The sequence below is a fragment of the Schistocerca nitens genome, chromosome 1 (genome assembly GCF_023898315.1).
Source record: "Schistocerca nitens isolate TAMUIC-IGC-003100 chromosome 1, iqSchNite1.1, whole genome shotgun sequence".
In the NCBI taxonomy this organism is placed as follows: domain Eukaryota; kingdom Metazoa; phylum Arthropoda; class Insecta; order Orthoptera; family Acrididae; genus Schistocerca; species Schistocerca nitens.
Window position 1 is genome coordinate 865,972,641 of NC_064614.1, and position 19,848 is coordinate 865,992,488.

The following is a 19,848-nucleotide window of genomic DNA, read 5'->3' on the forward strand; positions in this document are numbered from 1 at the left end:
ATTTAAAGGAAGTCAACATAGAACTTAAACCACACCTAATGTGTAATATCTGAGACAATAAAGTCTGAACCTGCCTATTGGCTCCCAGTACATTCGTGCACTCCAGATGCACTGGAATGATGCACTTGTCAGAGAATAGACAAAAATCCTTGGCTCGGAGTTCAACAAGTGTCCAAAAGTGTGAAAATCGACAGACTAGGTTCTGTGTTCCGTGCCAGAAAAATACTTGCCAGTAATTTTACTATCACCAAAACATGGAAAAAACGATTACAACAATCCTCTAGTAAAGGTGCCCCACAATCTCTCTTGTGTCAAAGAAAAATTTCGGGTTTCGGTTTGTACTGAAAAATATGGACCAGCCTCAACAGCATAAGAACAAAGGAAAGCAAATATGTTGATTTGTTACACCATTGGGGAAAGAGAACATCACTGGAATGACAATATGATGTCAATAGACAAAAGCATCTGCTACATTATAGCAAAATCCTTTATGATTCATTCTCTGGCCAGTGGCTTAATTCCTTCACAGTGACACAAGACAGTTTAATACATGAAAAATGTAACTGCTTGTTTATGACTCTTATCCTTCATGTCCTTTTGATTTTTTAATGTTATATATAGTTTTGTTTTTAATTTATTGTTTTATCTGTGTTTGTATGTAATCATGTGAGATTTGCTATGTTAGCTTCATGTTAACATTCATCATTCTCATGATAAATCTTAAAGATGTGGAACAAGTCATTTTACATCCTCAACACAAATTAAATAGTAAATATGACTGCATGCTTTACATTTAAAAGTTTGTTTTTTTAAATTCATGACATGTTGCAGTCCCTCCTTTTCATAGTACAGTGTGAGTTATATAGTAATTCCTACCTACCACCTTTTACACATTACAGTAATAGAAATTCTTTTATCGAATAGAAGAAGTTAAACTTTTTCAGTTCGTTTTTAAATTTTATTTTGCTGTCTGTCAGCCATTTTATATCATGTGGTAAGTGATCAACAATTTTAGTTCGAACATTGTACATCCCTTTTTGTGCTGCAGACCACCTTAATGTGGAGTAATGAATGCCATTTTTTCTTCTGATATTGTAATTATGTACATCATTGTTCCTTTTGAACTGCACTGGATTGTTTACAACAAACTTCATGAGGCAATAAATATACTGTGAAGTGATTGTCAAAATTCTCAACTACTTAGATGTTTACACGATGATTGTGGTTGAGCACCACACATTATTCATACAGCATGTTTTTGAGCAATGAAAACTTTCTTTCTTAAAGATGAATTACCCCAGAATGTTATTCCATAAGACATTGTTGAATGAAAATATGCAAAATACATCAAACTACTGGTTTTTCTCTCCCTGAGATTTACAATGATTCTAAGTACAAATGTCTCAGAATTAAATTGTTACAGAAGTTCCAAAATGTGCTTTTCCACTTTGAATTATCATTAACATTGACACTGAATATTTTTGAAGTTTCCACCCTTTTTATTATTTTCTCAACATGTGTTACACTTATCATTGGTGCAGTACCTCTGAAACTGAATATGTTGTGTACTTTTAAAATTCAGAGTGAGATCATTCACAGAAAACTAGGTAATGACAGTTTTAAGAACCTTGTTTACCATTTCATCTGTTGCTGTGTGTTTGCTTAGATTGATTACAGTACTAGTGTCATCCACAAAAATAACTACGTCTGCTTAATGTATATTAAATGGGATATTATTTACATGTATGAGGAACATTGTCAGACCTAAGATTTAGGCTCGGTGGAATCCCGTGAAACTCCACATGTGATTTTTTTCCCCAGTCAGAAGAACCTCCTCTGATGATGACATTGGTCGAATTATTAAGTACAACTTTCTGCATTCTTTGTGTTCGATATGACGTCTGCCATTGGTTGGCTATACCATCAGTTCAACAGAACCTCAGTTTATGTAAGAGAATACTGTGATTCATAGTCAAAAGCCACAGAAAATACCAACTAGTGCTATTTTGTTATTTAACACTTATAAAATTGGGTCAGTGAATGTGTAAATTGTATTCTGAGTAGAGCAACTCTTCTGAAATCCAAACTGTGGTTTACTGAGGCTGTTATTGTCACTCAGGTGGGATACTCTTCCAGAATACATCACCTTCTCAAAAATATTGGAAAATGACATCAGTGGTAGGCTGCATGCTAAATAAATAAAAAAAATGTGCCGGAGGCAACCCATTGATTTGTTCTGTTCTTGAAAGATGACTACTCTTTCTAAATGTGTATCATGATGGGCTTCATGTCTTATTCTAAATGTTGATCAAGCATCGTAAATCATTTTGTTGTGATACAAATGTTTCTTTTGGTATGTGCCCCAATTTAACTGTACTTATCTTGGCAAGATCGATGTCACACCTAATTGTATTGTGCACTTGCAGTCAGCAGCCCTTAATAGACCTATTACAACATGAGACTTTAGAGAAAAAATGAAAACTTGTTTCCCACTTCCTTTGGTAAAAGTGTGTGTGTGTGTGTGTGTGTAAAAATATTTTACATTTTTGTTAGTTTTAAATTATAATAGTCCTTAACCACACTACCACACTTGTCTTAATGAATTAATCAATGTAAATCTTGTTGCACATTGTTTGTTGGTTCTTAGACACATGTTCTGATTTGTTAAAGAAATTTAGTTTTCATTAAACCCCCATCTGTGGAATTAAATTTGCTCTATCCAAACTGATGCATGCCCATGGCTACAGTCGTGCAGTCTGCAAATCTTATCTGAGTTTTTGCTCACATTTTTTGCGGTACCTAATGAATAAATTAAAATCAGTATTAGCCAGTAACACCTTGTGGACATGCCAGAGGAGTAACTCAGCCATCTTTCAGAAAGGTATCTTTATTAGTGTGCCCGCAATCCATTCCATCAGCTTGAAATGCATTGATTTCAACTGACAGAATGGATTGCAGGCACACTAATAAAGATAGCTTCCTTAAATTTGGCTGAATGCCTGCAAGGAATAATGGACTTTTTTATTTTAATTGATTGATTATTTATTGCAAAAAATGTGACCAAAAACTCACGACAAATCTACATCTTTGTTTCAAATGTCCGTTATTTTATTATTTCGCCAAATTAAAAAAAAAAAAACTGTGCTATTGCTCCATGCGCAGTATCCTATAGATTTAAGTCTCCCATCCCTCCTCCCCTCTCCTGTAGATAAGAACTTCCATCATGGACACACATCTCATTTTGGACAGTGCAAATTTAGCTCCTATAATGGGGTGTTTAATGATGACTAAATTTCTTTAAACAATCAGAAAATGTTGTCTAAGAATCAATAAATAATGTGCAAAAAGCTTTACAGTGATTGCTTTATTAGTTTGCCCCCGCCCTCCCCCCCCCCCCCCCCCCCCCCAAAAAAAAAAGTTATTGTGAAACTCACATATATTATATGCTGACTGAGGAGTTTGGGCCCTTAAGCAGTTTTAGTATAGACACTAAAGAACAATATGTGAGACACCCACAAAACTGATCCATCATCATTTTCTTCTTTTTTTCCCAGAACTCTTGTAGTGAATGACATGTATCTAGGGAAAGTACTGACTAATAATTGTATCAATGTCAAGTGCAAAATGTGCCAAACATATGAGGAATGTGATATGCAAATGTAGACAGTGTTGGCATGGGAAGCATGTATTTTTTATAGTTGATGTGAATGTAACTCATTATCTCAATCTTGGGTTCTGTTAGTTTTTGTTGCTTTTTTTTCAAGCACTTGTTCTTTGCTGTAGATATTCCCGATTGGCCAGAAGCAGATTTAATGGAATTAATGAAACGAATGGAAAATAACATCCCCGCTAAGGATAATTTGCGTTATGATTCCCGAGCAGAGAAACTAAACTGGGATGAGGTATGTAAATTAGATTCTGTTTTTATAGAAACAAATTTACTTTGATATCACTGTTAATAACTCTTTTTAATTAATGAGTAGATAATTCGAACATTTTATTTTAGATTAGCTTTGGTAATTATTCTGCTGGCGAATGTAAGGAAGTGTGGTTTAAAATTCAGAAACGCCTAAGAAGGTTTCGAATTTTGAAGGAATTGTTGGAAGATGCAAAAACATGGGTTTCAAAACCATGGACACATTTTTATCGAAGCCAACGACAGGTAAAAAGAAAGTATTCCTTACTCTTATCAGCCAGTGCTATGATCTTTATAACTGCAACCAATTCATTTACTGTTTTTGTTAACAGAATCGCCACCCAGACTTGCCTCGAAGACCTCTGTCGACGTATATGCTTTTCTATTTAGAAAAAAAAGACAAAGTTGCAAAAGATAACCCTGGCCTTGAAATGGTGTGTTTAATGCTAGGACCTTATGCTTTGCTTTTACAGAGTTTGCAATGAAAGTATTAGCTATGCTAATGGTTTTTTTGCTTTCAGACAAATGTTTCTAAATACATTGCTGAACTTTACAATAAGCTGCCAGCAAAGAAAAAGCAGAAATATATTGATATGGCGGCTGCCCAGAAGAAAGAATATGAAGAAAAAATGGAGCAGTTTTAGTAAGTATCATGTTTGTTAAAATTATATAAGTAATTGCAATGAATGTTAAACTGTGTGAAACTTGAGTTCCCCCCAGTGTGTAAAATGTTCAAATAACTCACGCAAATGCATGTTGCACTATTGACTTAGTGTGAGTCAGGTGAGTGACAATAATAATGAGGTGGCACCAAAGTCTATGGCCCTTGAGTCTTATGCAGGAAGCGTTTCCAAAGGGATTGGTTGCATTCTGCAAAAATATTATGTAAAATGTGTTTCTCAACCATCGTCTAAGATTATGACATTTAAAAGGTCCATGAAGGGTGATCTTCGTTTGTGTAATGAGTGTGTTAGTCATACTACATAGAGCCGTGGCGTGTCGTATATTGGTCAGACCATCAGGACCATGGAGGGATGGTGTACCAAGCAAAAGCATTATACACACTGACAGCTGCTCAGAAAATCTACTATTGCCAAACAGCTTGAAGGTGCTGGGATGTTTTTCCAGCTATTGGGATAGTGTTATTGAGAAAGCATTTTGAGACTAAAATGGCAAGTGACCTCATAAATAGAGACAGACGTTTTTGCTGAAAAACTGTTTGGGTTCCTGCTATCTCCTTGGTCAAACAGTAGAGGGACAGAGTTAATACTGTTTTACTTGTTAGTTATTAATATCACTTTCGGTAACTTGTGATGTTGGTAGACTTTGGTTATGTTGTAGAGATAGTGTGTGCGTCTATGCTGTAGAGCTAGTGTGTGTGTGTGTGTGTGTGTGTGTGTGTGTGTTTTACAGCATATGCTCTGGTACAAACATTTTAAATTTCATAGCACAGCACTCTCTAGTCACACTTACCACGAAGATGGCTTATTGAAATATCAGCGGTTGCCGAGGATGTCACTCGGCTGCATTCTTGTAAGGTACATAACACAGCAGTCCCAGTTAGGGTTTTGATGAGTGGAAGGTAAGAATTTAAGTAACTAACGCAACAAATATGCCAGAAGCTTTAAATACTAGTCACTTATTTTAGGTAACTGTCTGGACCTGTGTAGGAAAAATTTACTTGTCCGCATTGCATTACGTCCTGTACTATATGCTTATCTGTGTCCAAATGTTTGGGATACCTGCTCAGATTTCACTGTTTCGTCCCCTCCCTCCTCTTCTTATATTTGTGTTTTCTCATTGGCCTTTAAAATAAGACATTCCTCACTAAAGGGTGATGTGTATTTCTTTCATCCTTCATGCAATTGCTGCTCTCTTAGACACGGTGATCTTTTTTAGAAACACACTAAACAAATAGGAAGGGATCAAAAAGTCTCCGTTAAACGGTGTTGCCGCAGCATATGTGCAACATAGCACAACTCCAATACAGGTGTTCACTATGTGATCTAAAGTATCCGGACACCTGGGTGGAAATGACTTACAAGTTCGTGGGGCCGTCTATCGGTAATGCTGGAATTCAGTATGGTGTTGGCCCACCCTTACCCTTGATGACAGCTTCCACTCTCTCAGGCATACTTTCAATCAGGTGGTGGAAGGTTTCTTGGGGAATGGCAGCCCATTCTTCATGGAGTGCTACACTGAGGAGAGGTATCGATGTCGGTCAGTGAGGCCTGGCACAAAGTCGGCATTCCAAAACATCCCATAGGTGTTCTATAGGATTCAGATCAGGACCCTGTGCAGGCCAGTCCATTACAGGAATGTTATTGTCATGTAACCACTCCACCACAGGCCCTGCAGGCTCGATCTTGTTGAAAGATGCAATCACCATCCCTGAATTGCTCTTCAACAGTGAGAAGCAAGAAGGTGCTTAAAACATCAATGTAGGCCTGTGCTGTGACAGTGCCAGACAAAACTACAAGGGGTGCAAGCCCCCTCCATGACAAACAAGACCACACCATGACACCACCGCCTCTGAATTTGACTGTTGGCATTATACATACTGGCAGATGTCTTTCACCAGGCATTCGCCATATCTACACCCTGCCATCAGATCGCCACATTGTGTACCGTGATTCGCCACTCGACACAACGTTTTTTCTACTGTTCAATCGTCCAAGTTTACGCTCCTTACACTAAGCAACGCGTCATTTGGCGTTTACCAGCATCATGTGTGGCTTATGAGCAGCCGCTTGACCATGAAATCAAAGTTTTCTCACCTCCCGCAGTACTTGCAGTGGATCCTGATGCAGTTTGGAATTCCTGCATGATGGTCTGGATAGATGTCTGCGTATTACGCATTATGACCACCTTCAACTGTCAGTGGTCTCTGTCAGTCAACAGACAAGGTCAGCCTGAATGCTTTTGTACTGTTTATGTCCCTTCACTTTTCCATTTCACTATCACATTGGAAACAGTGGAATTGGGGATGCTTAGGAGTGTGGAAATCTCTCGTACAGACATATGACACAAGTGACACCCAATCACCTGACCACATTCAAAGTCTGTGAGTTCCGCAGAGCACCCCATTCTGCTCTCTCACAATGTCTAATGACTACTGAGGTTGCTGATATCGAGTACCTGGTAGTAGGTGGCAGCACAATACACCTAATATGAAAAACGCATGTTTTTGTCCGGGTACTTTTGATCACATATTATATAAGAACTGACACATAAGCAAGGTATTAGTGTGGTGTTCATATCTTTCCAATGTGCATGTCGTAAATGTTGAAACATGAACTATGGTAACATTGTTACCAAATGCTTCCAAAAAGGACCAAAATGCTGTTATTCTCTTTTTGGCTCCAAAAGACAAACACTGGTTGACATCCATTGGAGAATGAAGAATGTGCATTTATGAAGAATGTGCTGCTGCTTCATGACAAGACACATTTCAATTTTACAAATGTCATAAGACAGAAGTTACGCCATCAAAAGTGAGAGAGACGTAAGCACCCACCCTGTAGATCTCCTCCCATATGATTATCACGCCTCCAGCCCCTTGAAAAAGGTCTTGAAGGGTTGATGATTCCTATTGTACGAGAATGCACAGCAGGCAGTTATGGATTTCTTCATGTAGCAGGCCTTGGTACGTTACCAAATGGGTAGCTTCAACCTGGTGTTGCATTGGTTGGATGACATCTCAATGCTCACAATGATTTACCTGAGTGGCATACCGATTCTGGATTGCATGGCCTTCAAACGGGAACTTTTTGATCACCCCCTATATTCAATATGCGTTGATATGATGAAGCTCTCTAAAATCAGCTAGAATTTAAAGAAAATGCTTCAGATATTTAGCTGTCGGCAATATTATACACTTTTAGTGTAAAATGACATCAGTTGATGCAGAATGATTGTAATGCAAATCATAGGAAAGGACAAGGCTTTAAACATACAATTATTTGTAAGTGTCTCCAGGGTTTCGGCAGACAACCGCACAACAATTATGAGACATACAGAAATATGGCATGTATCAGTGGATACAGCATCTCTCCAAATTTCTATGTGTAATATGTGCCATGGTGTAGTTTGTGTGCTACTAGGGAGCAGGCAAGCCAGAACATGTAGACACATCATCTGCTCCACATTATCACATTGAATTAATTCATACCTGCATACACACAACCCAGTGAACGGACAACTGTTGTTGCACCTTCTGGGGCCACAGTAGCCGTGACTTCAATGAATTGCAAACACATATTGACATTTGCCTCATCACAAAAAGTGCCCACATTAAACTCCTGCAGTGTGAATTAAAAACTTGAAGAGATGCTCCATTCACTGATTGTGTTTATTCTCTGTTTATTTAGTAGTTCTCAGGCAGTCTTCTCCTAAAATCCTTGAGTACAAAATGAATAACCTAGTATATTTTCTTGAAAAGACATCGTTCTTTGAGGCGATCATTCATTGTTTTCTCATTTACAATATGTAGAGATTTATTTCACCAAATACATTCATGAATACTTCATCTTCTTCTATCTTCAGAAGCTAAAATTCTTGTTAATATAATAGTGCTTTGTGTATCTCATTTGCTATGTATCTCTATCAGGAAACAAATTTTTTTTTTTTCCAATTTTGAAATTTGAATCATAGTACGTGAACACTGTTTCATAGTGGTTTATATGTTGAATATAGTATCACAGTTAAGTTTCCCATAGACCGCTCAATAACATATAAAATACTGCTATTGTTAAAGCTTGTAAAATAAAATTTTTCTTGAAGTATAGCCATTTTACCAATAATTTAAATTTATTGTACAACATTTTTGTTTTGCATAGTGTACGAGGTGCTATCCAAAATTTTCGGGACTGGTGCTGCCATCTGTTGAAAATCTTACCTTTGGACTAATGGTCACCAGCACCCTCGAAGTAGTTCCCATCCGCACGTACACACCAGTCCTACTGCTTCTGCCACGGGTCAAACATTTTCTGGGAGTCGTGTTCTTTGAGGGTGTTTATCGCTGCCAGTGATGCTTCTTGAATTCTCTCTAGAGTGTCGAACCAATGGCCTTTCACCTTGAGTTTCAGTTTTGGGATAGTGCTAAGTCGCAAGGTGCCAAATCTGGCAAGTACGGTGGGTGGGGTACAACCACCATGTTGTTTTTTGCCAAAAAGGTCCTGGTGAGCAAGGACGTGTGACAGGGCGCATTGTTGTGATGCAGCAGCCAGTTCCCTTGACGCCAAAGTTCGGGCCATCGTTGCCGCACATTTTCACGGAGCCGTCGCCAAAACGTCACATTAGTACGTGGAATTCACTGTTTCGTTGCGTGGGACGAGTTCTTTGTGCACAATTCCCTTGGTATCAAAGAAAACGATGATCATGCTCTTCACTTTACTCTTCACCTGTCTCACTTGTTTGGGTCTTGGAGAGCCTGGGCTCTTCCACTGGGATGATTGTTGCTTTGTCTCTGGGTCATAACCATAAATCCAGCTCTTGTCACTGGTGATAACGCGAGACAAGAGGGTTGGATCATCAGATGCAGTCTGACGAAGGTCCGTGCACACTTCAACACGCTGTGCCTTCTGATCGGCAGTCAAGATCCATGGCACAAATTTTGCGGCGACACGATGCATGCCCAATTCATCAGTCAACATTCATTGATATGTCCCATAACCAATACCCACTTCATCTGCACGGTCTTGAATGGTTCAGCGTTGATCCACACGAACCAGTTGTTGAAGTTTGGCAACAATGTCTAGCATTGTGCGGCTTACGGGCCTTCCAGTGTAAACATCATTTTCGATGTCTGTACGGCCGGCCCTGAACCGAGCATGCCACTGAAACAAATGCATACAACTCATGCTCTGTCCCCCAAACACTTGTTGAATCATTGCAAGGGTCTCCGTAGCACTTTTCCTGAGATTTGCACAGAATTCGATACACACGCGCTGTTCTGTTCGCAGATCCATCGTAAAATCGCCACACACCAAACACAGAGTATTACGGAAATCAATGTGGACACACAACACGTCCTCCCAGCCGAATACCACTCCACACACTGACTCGTCAAATATGCAGCTCTCGCCACCTAGCGGTGCAAAGATCTACTACTTCTACTTTCCAGATGGCAGCACCAGTCCTGAAAATTTTGGATTCCACCTTGTATATGTATTGTTGTGTATCGTCTTTTCACTGAAGATGGATATGGCCAAAATGTGTGTGTGTGTGTGTGTGTGTGTGTGTGTGTGTGTGTGTTTCATCAATTTTTTCAGGTATTACTGTAATAAATATGTAGAATCTCCTATTTCTTTGCTTTCCTTTCATACCTCTCTTACTCCGCTATGTGTAATGACATCTATGTTTTAACATGTCCGCATGTAAGTTGCAGAACAGGAATGAAATTTTGCTTATACATATATGCAAAAAAAGTTTGAAATTATGAGTAGCACAAATCACCATCTATGAATTAAGTAGTGCCTGAACTTTTATGCAAAATTAAAATTGTAGAAACATAATGAAAACAATAATTACTACTCACCAACAGGCTCCAACAGCCAGGCACTGCGGTCATGTGTGTGTATGAGTTGCATTTGCATGCACGCACTGTGTGTGTGTGTGTGTGTTGTCTATTTTTGACAAGGGCCTTGTTGACTGAAAGCTAACTTTCCGACAGTCTTTTTGCTGTGCCTTTTTCCGACTCAGTATATCCACTATATTCATTATATTGTTACATTGCCTCCTGGATTTTCTGTTGTTTTAAATTAAAATTGTAGGTAGACTAAACCTAGGATAATTGTAGAATTGGCTGCACACATACCACATACTGCCATTAGGCACTGTAGCGTCACTAAAGTCTTCTAGAGTTTCGTTCACTAGCTACTGGCATTAAAACATTTGGTACCCTTGAAGATAAGCATTATTTAGCAATTCTCCCACTTAAATTCTTGCATGTTAGGTATACAGCACATTGAGAACATGTGAAGTAAATGGCTGTCTAAAGTGGCAGAATTTTTGTTCAAAACCCAAAGAACTGTTTCCTTACCCTGTCATTTTATTCATACTTTTAAATTAGTCCCTGTTGCTTATTTAATTAGTCTTGAAATATTCCTGCCCATCAATAACAGTTACAGTTGCTTTCAAATTTCCAGTTACAGTTACTTTCAAATTTCCAGTTACAGTTAATCAAATAAAATGTACACTTGATGAACCATTGGATAAAAGGTGCCATCAATATGGTATTTGTCACCTCCTTTTGCACCAAAGAAGGCAGCGACTTGTATTGGAATTTAATATACATGACACCTGATGTAACTTGGATCTGTACTTATCTACATCCATTCAAATAGCCCACACTTCTCTGAAACTGAGCCAGATGAATGGTAGTTAATGGGTTGATATAGACTGAGAGTGAGGTTCAGATCCCCAAATTGCTATTGGGGTTCGGGCATCAATAGTTCAGGTAAATGCCAAAATGGCTTCTTCATGTAGGCCATGGATGATATCCTGCCCCATTCTTGATCATCTGAGTTTATGTCCTTGTCTATAATGACTTTCAAGTTGGTGAGACATTAAACATGAAGCTCTCAGGGGCTCAGCATTCATTTGATGAGTACGGGTTTGGCGACCCCAGAGTTACTGAGCTGGGGACTGGTAAGCACCACCAGTCCTCTTGTCACCATAAGCCCTGAACAAGCTTCAGTGACCACTGTATGGTGCAGCAGTGGAGCATTGTGTGTCACAGGGAACAGGGATCTTGGTGTGATCACCCGGAACATGACGATTGTAAAAATGTCTATTAAAAAAAAAAACCTCAGTCTCAAGGTGTGCTGCACACTGATGAGTTGCAAGGCTATTGTGGAACAGTTGTTAATGGGCTGCATCTCAGTTGTATAAGTGGCCCTTTCTAGGTGCGCTTGTATTTCCCAAGCTGCTCGTGAGACTGAGATGGACCCCTTGAAATCTTCTTTTCCTCCTATTCCTCGTACCAGCAGAATGGGTCGGCCACCTTGGAAGTACCAACACCCAGTCGCACAAAAGACCTCGTGTGACCAACCCTCCAGATTCTGGAGTTGTTAAAAATAGTTTGAGATATAGTAACAGGATGCGTGCTGTAGGACAGAATGTGTTTTTGGCAGCTAAGAGATGAGAGGGAACCATTTGAGAAAGTCTCCCATTTTTACATTTAAAATGGTTTAGAAGGCATCTCAGGGAATTAAAATCAGTCAGGCGGCTATAAAATGGGACAGTATTGGTCAAAACCTCTAATTCCCAGCAGCAGAAAGTGAAGTGCCTTAGAGAGTATGCCATTGAAATAGAGGTCCACACTGCATTGAACAACAGCTAAAGTGTAGAGACATGCAAGGATCTGTTGGACATTCCCAAAGAAGAATGACTTTCAGCAGCACGAAACTTCCAGATCATGTTAAGGTAAGTTTCCTATGCCTCAGCGTGTGGCGTTAAGTCCCCAACCCAATGTGCTGTTTCAAATACCAGCTCTTTGGATGGTTGGGGTATAAGGGAGAAGCCACTTGTGGCAAATGTGGTAAGGCTGCCCATGAAGAAGTCACTTGTTGTTCTCTCTTGAAGTGTGTGAATAGCTGTGGGGCTTATCCTGTCTGGAACTGAGACTGCAGTGTATATCTTAACGAACAAAAGATATAACAAGCTTAAGACTGCAAAGTGCATTCCATGTAACTAGGCCAAAAATATGTATAAAGCCGTGCTGCTGCCAATGTTCGCCATGTTCCTTGCATCAGTTCTTAAACAGTCCATAAAGCTGATGCTGCTACACAAGCGGAGGCTTCTAGTGTCAGCAGTAGTCACCTGTGGTTGTCAATGCACTTGTGCTGCTGCAGTCATTTCAAAGCCTGTTCCTCTCACAAGAACATCAGAATAGTCCTTGGTTGTTGACATTGTGGAGCCCCCTGCCCCTCCAAGGATCGAGTCTTGTCCACCATCCATCACAATCACTACCACTTCTGTGGCTGTGAATCCAAAGCAAAGAATAGCCCACTGAGAGACACAGGGAGTACACAGTCCAATGATGTTGAGATCATCCTCTCTGATGTCTCTCTTGAATCTTCTTCAGAAGCGATGGACCTTGAAGTGTGGACTGGGTCACTCATCTCGCGCCAACACTGAGCCTGCACCCATTGCGGGCTGCCCTCCCCGGTAAAAACCCAGGATGAAAGTGCAACCCCCGAGATAGATGGCTCCCATACTACAGTGGAACATTAATGGGTTCAGAACACACATGGGGGAAATGAAATTCCCAGCACAGGAACGCCCCTGTGCTTGTGTTTTTTGCAGGAAATGCATTTTAATGCATCTAATGTACCTGTACTATAGGGCTTTACACCACACTTGGGTAGAAATGAAAACTCAAGCACAGGAATGCCTCCTGTGCTTGTGTTTGCAGGAAACACATTTTAAAGCATCTGATACTTTGTACTGTGGTGCTATATGCCTTATCACAAGGATGACCTGACTGGGGAAATGGCCAAAGGAGGCGTCACTTTGTTTATCAATATGCACACCACTCCTTTGCTCTCTGCCTGGCTATCGATCTGCAATCTATTGACATTGAAATTCATGTGTGTCATAGGATCACTGTTTGCTCACTGTATCTGCCTCTGCAAGATACAGTTGACTCAGAGGCATACACAGATCTTATGGAACAACTCCCTGGACCATTTCTCCTATTGGGAGACTTCAATGCCCACCATGTCTTGTGGGGCTCAACCTCTATGTGCCCCTGGGCTCAGGTTTTGGAGAGCCTCATGATGTCTCACAAGATGTGCATCCTCAATGCAGGTATTCCCACCCATTTCTCTGCTGCTACGGGGGTCATTCTGAGCCAACAACCTCTGTTTCTGCTCTCCAGCCCTCGTAGACTCTGTTCCATAGGAACCCATTGCCGACCTTCATTCCAGTGACCATTTCAGACCCTGCATTCACCTGCTGGATGGAGTGTTACCTGAAGAGAAGCCACCAAAATGGATGGTCAGTGGGACTATCTGAACACTGTTCAGCCAGCTGGCTGTGTATTAACATTGTGACAGTGTCCAGGAGTGGATAGACCACATTACACAAGTGATTCATCATGGCAGTGACTTCTCCATCCCAAAGTCCTCTGGTCATCTTAGGAGGCAACCTGTAGCTTGGTAGACCAATGAGTGCCACTCAGCAATCCGTGCCAGGCATGTGGTTCTTCAGAGCATTCACAGCATTTAAGGTCGCAAGAGCCAAGGCTCGATGTGTAATTAAGGAGAGCAAGAAAAGGTCATGGCAAGTGTTCGTGGATTCCATCAACCATTCAGTGTGTTCTGCCAAAGAATGAGAAGCCATCAGGAGGATTTATGATAAACACAGTTGTTAATCAATAGCAGCAGTGCTGAAGCAGGGGTGTCTCCAAACATCGCCCAGAGACAACGCTCAGGCACTGGCGGAGCATTTTTCATAAACTACTGTCAATGCAAGACAGGATCCAGTTTTTCGTCGCTACAGTGCAGCTGTAGAGAGGGGTAAGTTAGACTTCAATTCCATCAGTTCTGAGTCCTACAATTCCCCTTTCTCCATTTTGGAGGAATCGACCCTGTCTAAGGCTCGTGAAACTGGATCCACTCATGACCAAATCTGGTAGTACATGCTTCGACATTTGCCAGCATTGTCAAAGGAAATCATCCTTGAATGTGTTTATTTGATATGGCAAACAGGTCACTTCCCCAGCTCATGGGGCAATTATGATACCTCTCCTCAAACCAGGAAAGAATCACACGTCCTGGTAGTTACCGAAGTATCTTTATAATGACCTTGGAGCAAATGGTTAACTGTCTTCTGGTCTGGTTTCTAGAGACCAGGCAAGTCTTTAGCTGTTCTCGGTGTGGGTTCTGGAAATTTTGGTCCACTGTCAACAACCTGACTCTAGTAGAGGTGGCTGTTCAGCAGGCTTTCCTACGTAAACATCACTGTATCAGCATATTCTTTGATATCAGTAAGGTGTACGATACTACTTGGAGACACTGTATTTGCGAATGCAGCAGTGGAGCTTTTGTGGCCATCTCCCCATCTTCATGTGATCTTTCCTGTCTAAGCAGCTTTTTAGGTCCCCAGTTGGTGAAATGCCGTCAGACTGATTTGAGCAGGAGAATGGTGTCCCTTAGGGCATTGTTTTAAGTATTACCGTCTTTGCCGTAGACAGAGCGATAAACAGAATATTGTCTACAGTAAGTAATCCCATACAATGCTCCTTATTTGTGGATGATTTTGCTGTTTTTCTGTTCCTTCTCCAGTGTTGCAACAGCGATTCCTCAGTTACGAGTTAGAGTGAAGATTAGGGGAGTGAGTTGCAAAGACTCACTCCAACCCTCCCTCCCTCTCTCTCCCTCCCACTCCCTCCTGCTCTCCCTCCCTCCCCCCTCTCCCCCTATCTCTCTGAACAATTCTCAATTTTTAATTTACCTGACTTAATTATGATGGATACCAGTCTACATTTTAAAGACTCACTGAGGTTTCTGGGCCTCTCTTTTCTTTTTTTTTTTTTTTTTTTTTTTTTACTTCAAACTGTTGTGGTTACCACATTAAGATATCTGAAAACCAGAACCCAGAAGACACTGAATATCTTAAGGTGCCTTAGCCGTAGGTCTAGGGGAGCAGACAGGGCGCATCTGCTCCAGTTTTACAGGGCTTTAGTGCCTTCATGGCTAGATTGTGGGTGCATAGTGTATGAATTGAATTGGTGAGACCTTCTTGTTTGAAAATAATTGATGCTGTCCACCATGAGGGGATTCGGCTGCCCTTGGTGCTTATAGGACTAGCACCACACCCAGTCTCTGTTCTGAGGCTGGTGAGCTGCCACTTGCAGTTCAATGGCAACTCTTCATGGTGTATCAGGCATGTAAGTTCCATGCAGCCCGGAAGTCACCTGCAATTCATACTGTTGCTCGTCCACCTCTGGAATGTCTTTTCTCCAATTGTCCACAAGCAACAAGGCCGCTTGGGAGCTGCGTGCGGCATGTGCTGATGTCACTTGATGTGGAGAAAGTACAGCTCCAAATCCAGGATTTTAACCATATGCCACCCTGATTACTGCAAAAGCCCAGATTAATTTTAGATTTGGTGCAGTACAGGAAATATTGTTCTCCTGCATATGTTTTTAATATATTATTTTATGACATTTATGTGAGCACCTTAAACCCACAGCTCTCTTTACAGGTGAGTCAAAACAGGGCGACTGTTGGTTGCTCTATTGTTTCCCCTGATCATTTTCTCAAGATCAAATACATTGAGACTTTGATGTTTTAACACGGATTTATATGAGATCTTGCTGGCACTGGAACAGATGAGATGTTCCTAGGATGTTGCATTCCTTATATGTTCAGATTCTCTTATTGCCATTCACTCTCTCCAATATTTGTAGTCCAAAATAACCAGGATGCCCTCCTCCAACTACAACAGCTGTGGAAGATGTCTTTCTACTGGGTACCAGGGCAAATGGGTATTGAGGGGTATGAAAAGGCAGATGTAGCAGTCAAGGAGGCTCCTTGTGATTCTCAGTTATTTCTGTGTACCAACCCACTGCATGCTATCACCCTACTGTTGAAGGTGGAGAGTGAGGCGTTGATGGGAAGACGAGTGTCTGGAAGTGACAGATAATAAGCGGCATCTCATAAAGCCCAATACGCAGCTGTGGCATACCTCCTTTCAGCCACGAAGACAGATGGAGGTCCTCCTCATTTGTCTTCTCATAGGCCCCAGTCCTCTTATAGCTCAATGAATGTGGTGCAGCTTTCACAGTTTTGTGATGTGTCCAACTTGATTCCGAAAATTTTAGAGGGATGTTTTTAATGTGTTAGAGGGTGACTGGCTTATCCATGCTTTCTGTAAGTGGTCAGCCGATTACATTCGCTATGTCTTTCTTTTAACTCTTCTGTGGTTTTACATCTGTTTTCATCCCATGTGTAGGGCCTTCTACCCTTTCCCAGTTGTCTCCAGGCATATGAGATAGAGTGATTTTGTGGCTCAATGCAAGTGATGTGGGAGTGTGTGAATGAATGTCACTTTATAGGTTTCCTCCTCACTGTGTGCAACAATTTTAGTGATTTTATCCACATTCATTTGTTTTAATTAATGTTAGAGTGCTGATGACCTCGCCATCGAGCACCCATAAGCTACACACACACACACACACACACACACACACACACACACACACACACACATGCACGCACTAACTTCCTTGCTTCAACATCTGACAATGACTGGTTTGACCATGATTGAAGGTGGACACATTGGGGCATTAAACATAAACTCCCTTACTTCCACATCTCACAATGTCTGATTTGGACTGAAAGTGAACACACTATCAATAAGCTGTCACGTGTGTCCAGTAACTAGGCAAAAAAGACTTTAACACCACCAGGTATTTAATCAAACCAACTAGTTTAGTATGAATTGTGACAGCTTGCCATGATATGGAATGTGTCAATAGGTTTACAAACAGATCGTGTTCTCTGTGAAAACATGGATAAATGCTGTCCATTACATAAATGATTGTTTTTTAATCACAATATACGTGACCGACAGTAATCGCACCCAGTTAAAGACACTTGCAAAACTTTCTCACATGAAATGTTTGAAGTGCTGTTTTGCTTGTGTGTGGTTAAGTTGAAATCATAATTCTTACACTCACCACCAGTGCATTACATTTTATTTCACAAAAGGTAATATTGGTAGGCGACTCGCATCATTATTTTTATTACTATGTTGCGTCAACGACATTGCATCAACTGTTTCAAGTGGTCAATTTAGTGTTAATTCCTGTCGGCTACTAAATAGATTCTACAATAGATCGATAGGAAGAAGTGGACCATATCTGTGGCCTTCCATGTTCTCTGGACTTACATCCACAAAATTGTTAATTGCAGGAGCATTTGAATGTTCTTTTGTGTCAAACTTCAGTACAAGCTGCAGTCAGCTTTTGTGCCCAGGTTGTGAAACCATATGCAATACTCCTGGGTTACATGAATGTATCTGGGGTTCTCTGCAACTGTGGGTGAATGCATGTGTCATTGTTAACAAAAGGATTTTTGAACACGTTTTGTGCAAAGGAAAGCCTAGTAGGATCCCAGTGGCCGTGTGCGCGCGCGCGCACACAATGCTATTAGGTAATGTTCCTTTGTGTTTCACAAGACTGATGTGCTGTAAATAGTTGTAAGAAATGAGTTCCATATCCATATAACATATTTTTGTCTTATGTATGTGTCTATTATATTCTGAAAAATCTGTTACACCCTTTGTGTTGTGGGGTGTTTTGGCTCAGGCAATTTGTTGAATTATGGTCACTGTAACTACCATTTAAGTCTTCCATCACACTAGTCTGTATAAGGAGATACTTCAGTAGAAACTCCACATGTATTGATTCTGTGATTTTATTGCAGCCAGGAACACCCTGAACTTGTGCCAAAAGCTGTTGCTCTGAAGGAAGCAAAAGCAGCCAATGCAGCCTCCAATCCAGAACCAGGGCCTAAAAAGCTTCAGACTCCTTTCAAGGTATTCTTCGGTTATTTAGTAACTGATTTTTTTGTGTTTTGAATTTCATTTGTGTGAGAGCACTATTTTAAGCTGCAAGGCAACTCTAATGTTTGATCATACATTTGAGGAAACACCAAAGTATTCATTATGTTGGCACACATTTTATTATTCAGTTTAGTTTCACATGATTGTATTCTTATTTTTCTGTTGACTGCACATCTTCTTTTAGTGACTATCATTTTGGCTAACATTAGTGCGCCTCCTCCTCCCTTTTCGACTGATGAAAATACAAATGTTGTAAATGCCTTATCAGCTCCAGGCAGGTTTATAGTATACTGTCATGAAATTGTAAGATGTGATGTGCGGGTGAGTAGGATTTTGATCACTATCTTCTTTGCTAGTAATTTTCTTACATTCCACATTCTGCGATTATATAGGATATCTTCTGTATTTCTTCCATTGAAATGGTGACATGCCAACATCATTTGTTGTTGAAATTAGGAAGATGTCTTCATGACACGCAAGTTGTTAGTTTCTACCACTGATAGTTGCTCCTTTTCTTCTACAATCTTAATTACTGCCCTCAGGAAATATGCAGAGATTCATAAATAGCAACTAGTCATTGCCTGGTCATACAATGTGTCACATTCACAATCGATACAACATGAGATTAATGCTTTTGTTCAGCATAAATATGTTTCCTGAATAAGCATTTTCTTTCTCATGTTTCACTATTAAAGGAAAATATGACACCAAAGTGCTTATGCAGGCCGCTCTGAAGTTTGTCAGTTTTCCCACTTCACATGTTCCTTTTTTCTGCAACTGCCAATGAGAGATGAAATGGAGAAGACTCAATTCCAAACTGCTTTCTCATTGTGGGAAGCAATACAAACCACATATATAAAAATTCACGTTTTGTGTGCATTGCTGTGCAGTCAGCACATTACTACATGAATTACTTCCGATGATCGAAAAAGATTGAGTAAGGATGTACCTAACATAAAGTAGCTGGTAATAACATCGTCACAGACCCATATCATTCACATAAACTTTTTGTAGGATTTTTGGAACCTATACTATGTTCCAACATTATGAAATGACTTGAAGAAAGTGGTCTATTGGCACATAATCAACACAGATTCAGAAAATATCACTCTTGTGAAGCACAATTAGATCTTTGCTGACATGAAATAATGAGTGATATCAACATGTGATCTCATGTTTCTAGATTTTCAGGAGGGTTTGGACACTATTTCTCACAAGCAATTTCCAATCAAATTGTGTGCCTCCTGAGCATCATCTAAGTTGTCTGACTGATTCTGTGATTTCTTGTAGAAAGGTCACAGTTTGTAGTAATTGACAGAAAGTCATATAGTGAAACTGAAATGATATATGGGGTT

General features: G+C 40.3%; 1 protein-coding gene across 5 annotated transcripts in view; it reads left to right on the top strand.

The window, feature by feature from the left end:
- Positions 1-19,848, top strand: part of LOC126263580 (nucleolar transcription factor 1-A-like) — a 205,838-nt gene that overhangs the window by 88,676 nt on the left and 97,314 nt on the right. For all 5 annotated transcript variants that reach the window (XM_049960686.1, XM_049960676.1, XM_049960689.1 and 2 more), the window contains 5 exons: positions 3,784-3,902; positions 4,007-4,162; positions 4,249-4,350; positions 4,438-4,559; positions 18,355-18,466. In XM_049960686.1, the coding sequence (XP_049816643.1) occupies positions 3,784-3,902; positions 4,007-4,162; positions 4,249-4,350; positions 4,438-4,559; positions 18,355-18,466 (611 nt within the window). The remainder of the gene's footprint in view (positions 1-3,783; positions 3,903-4,006; positions 4,163-4,248; positions 4,351-4,437; positions 4,560-18,354; positions 18,467-19,848) is intronic.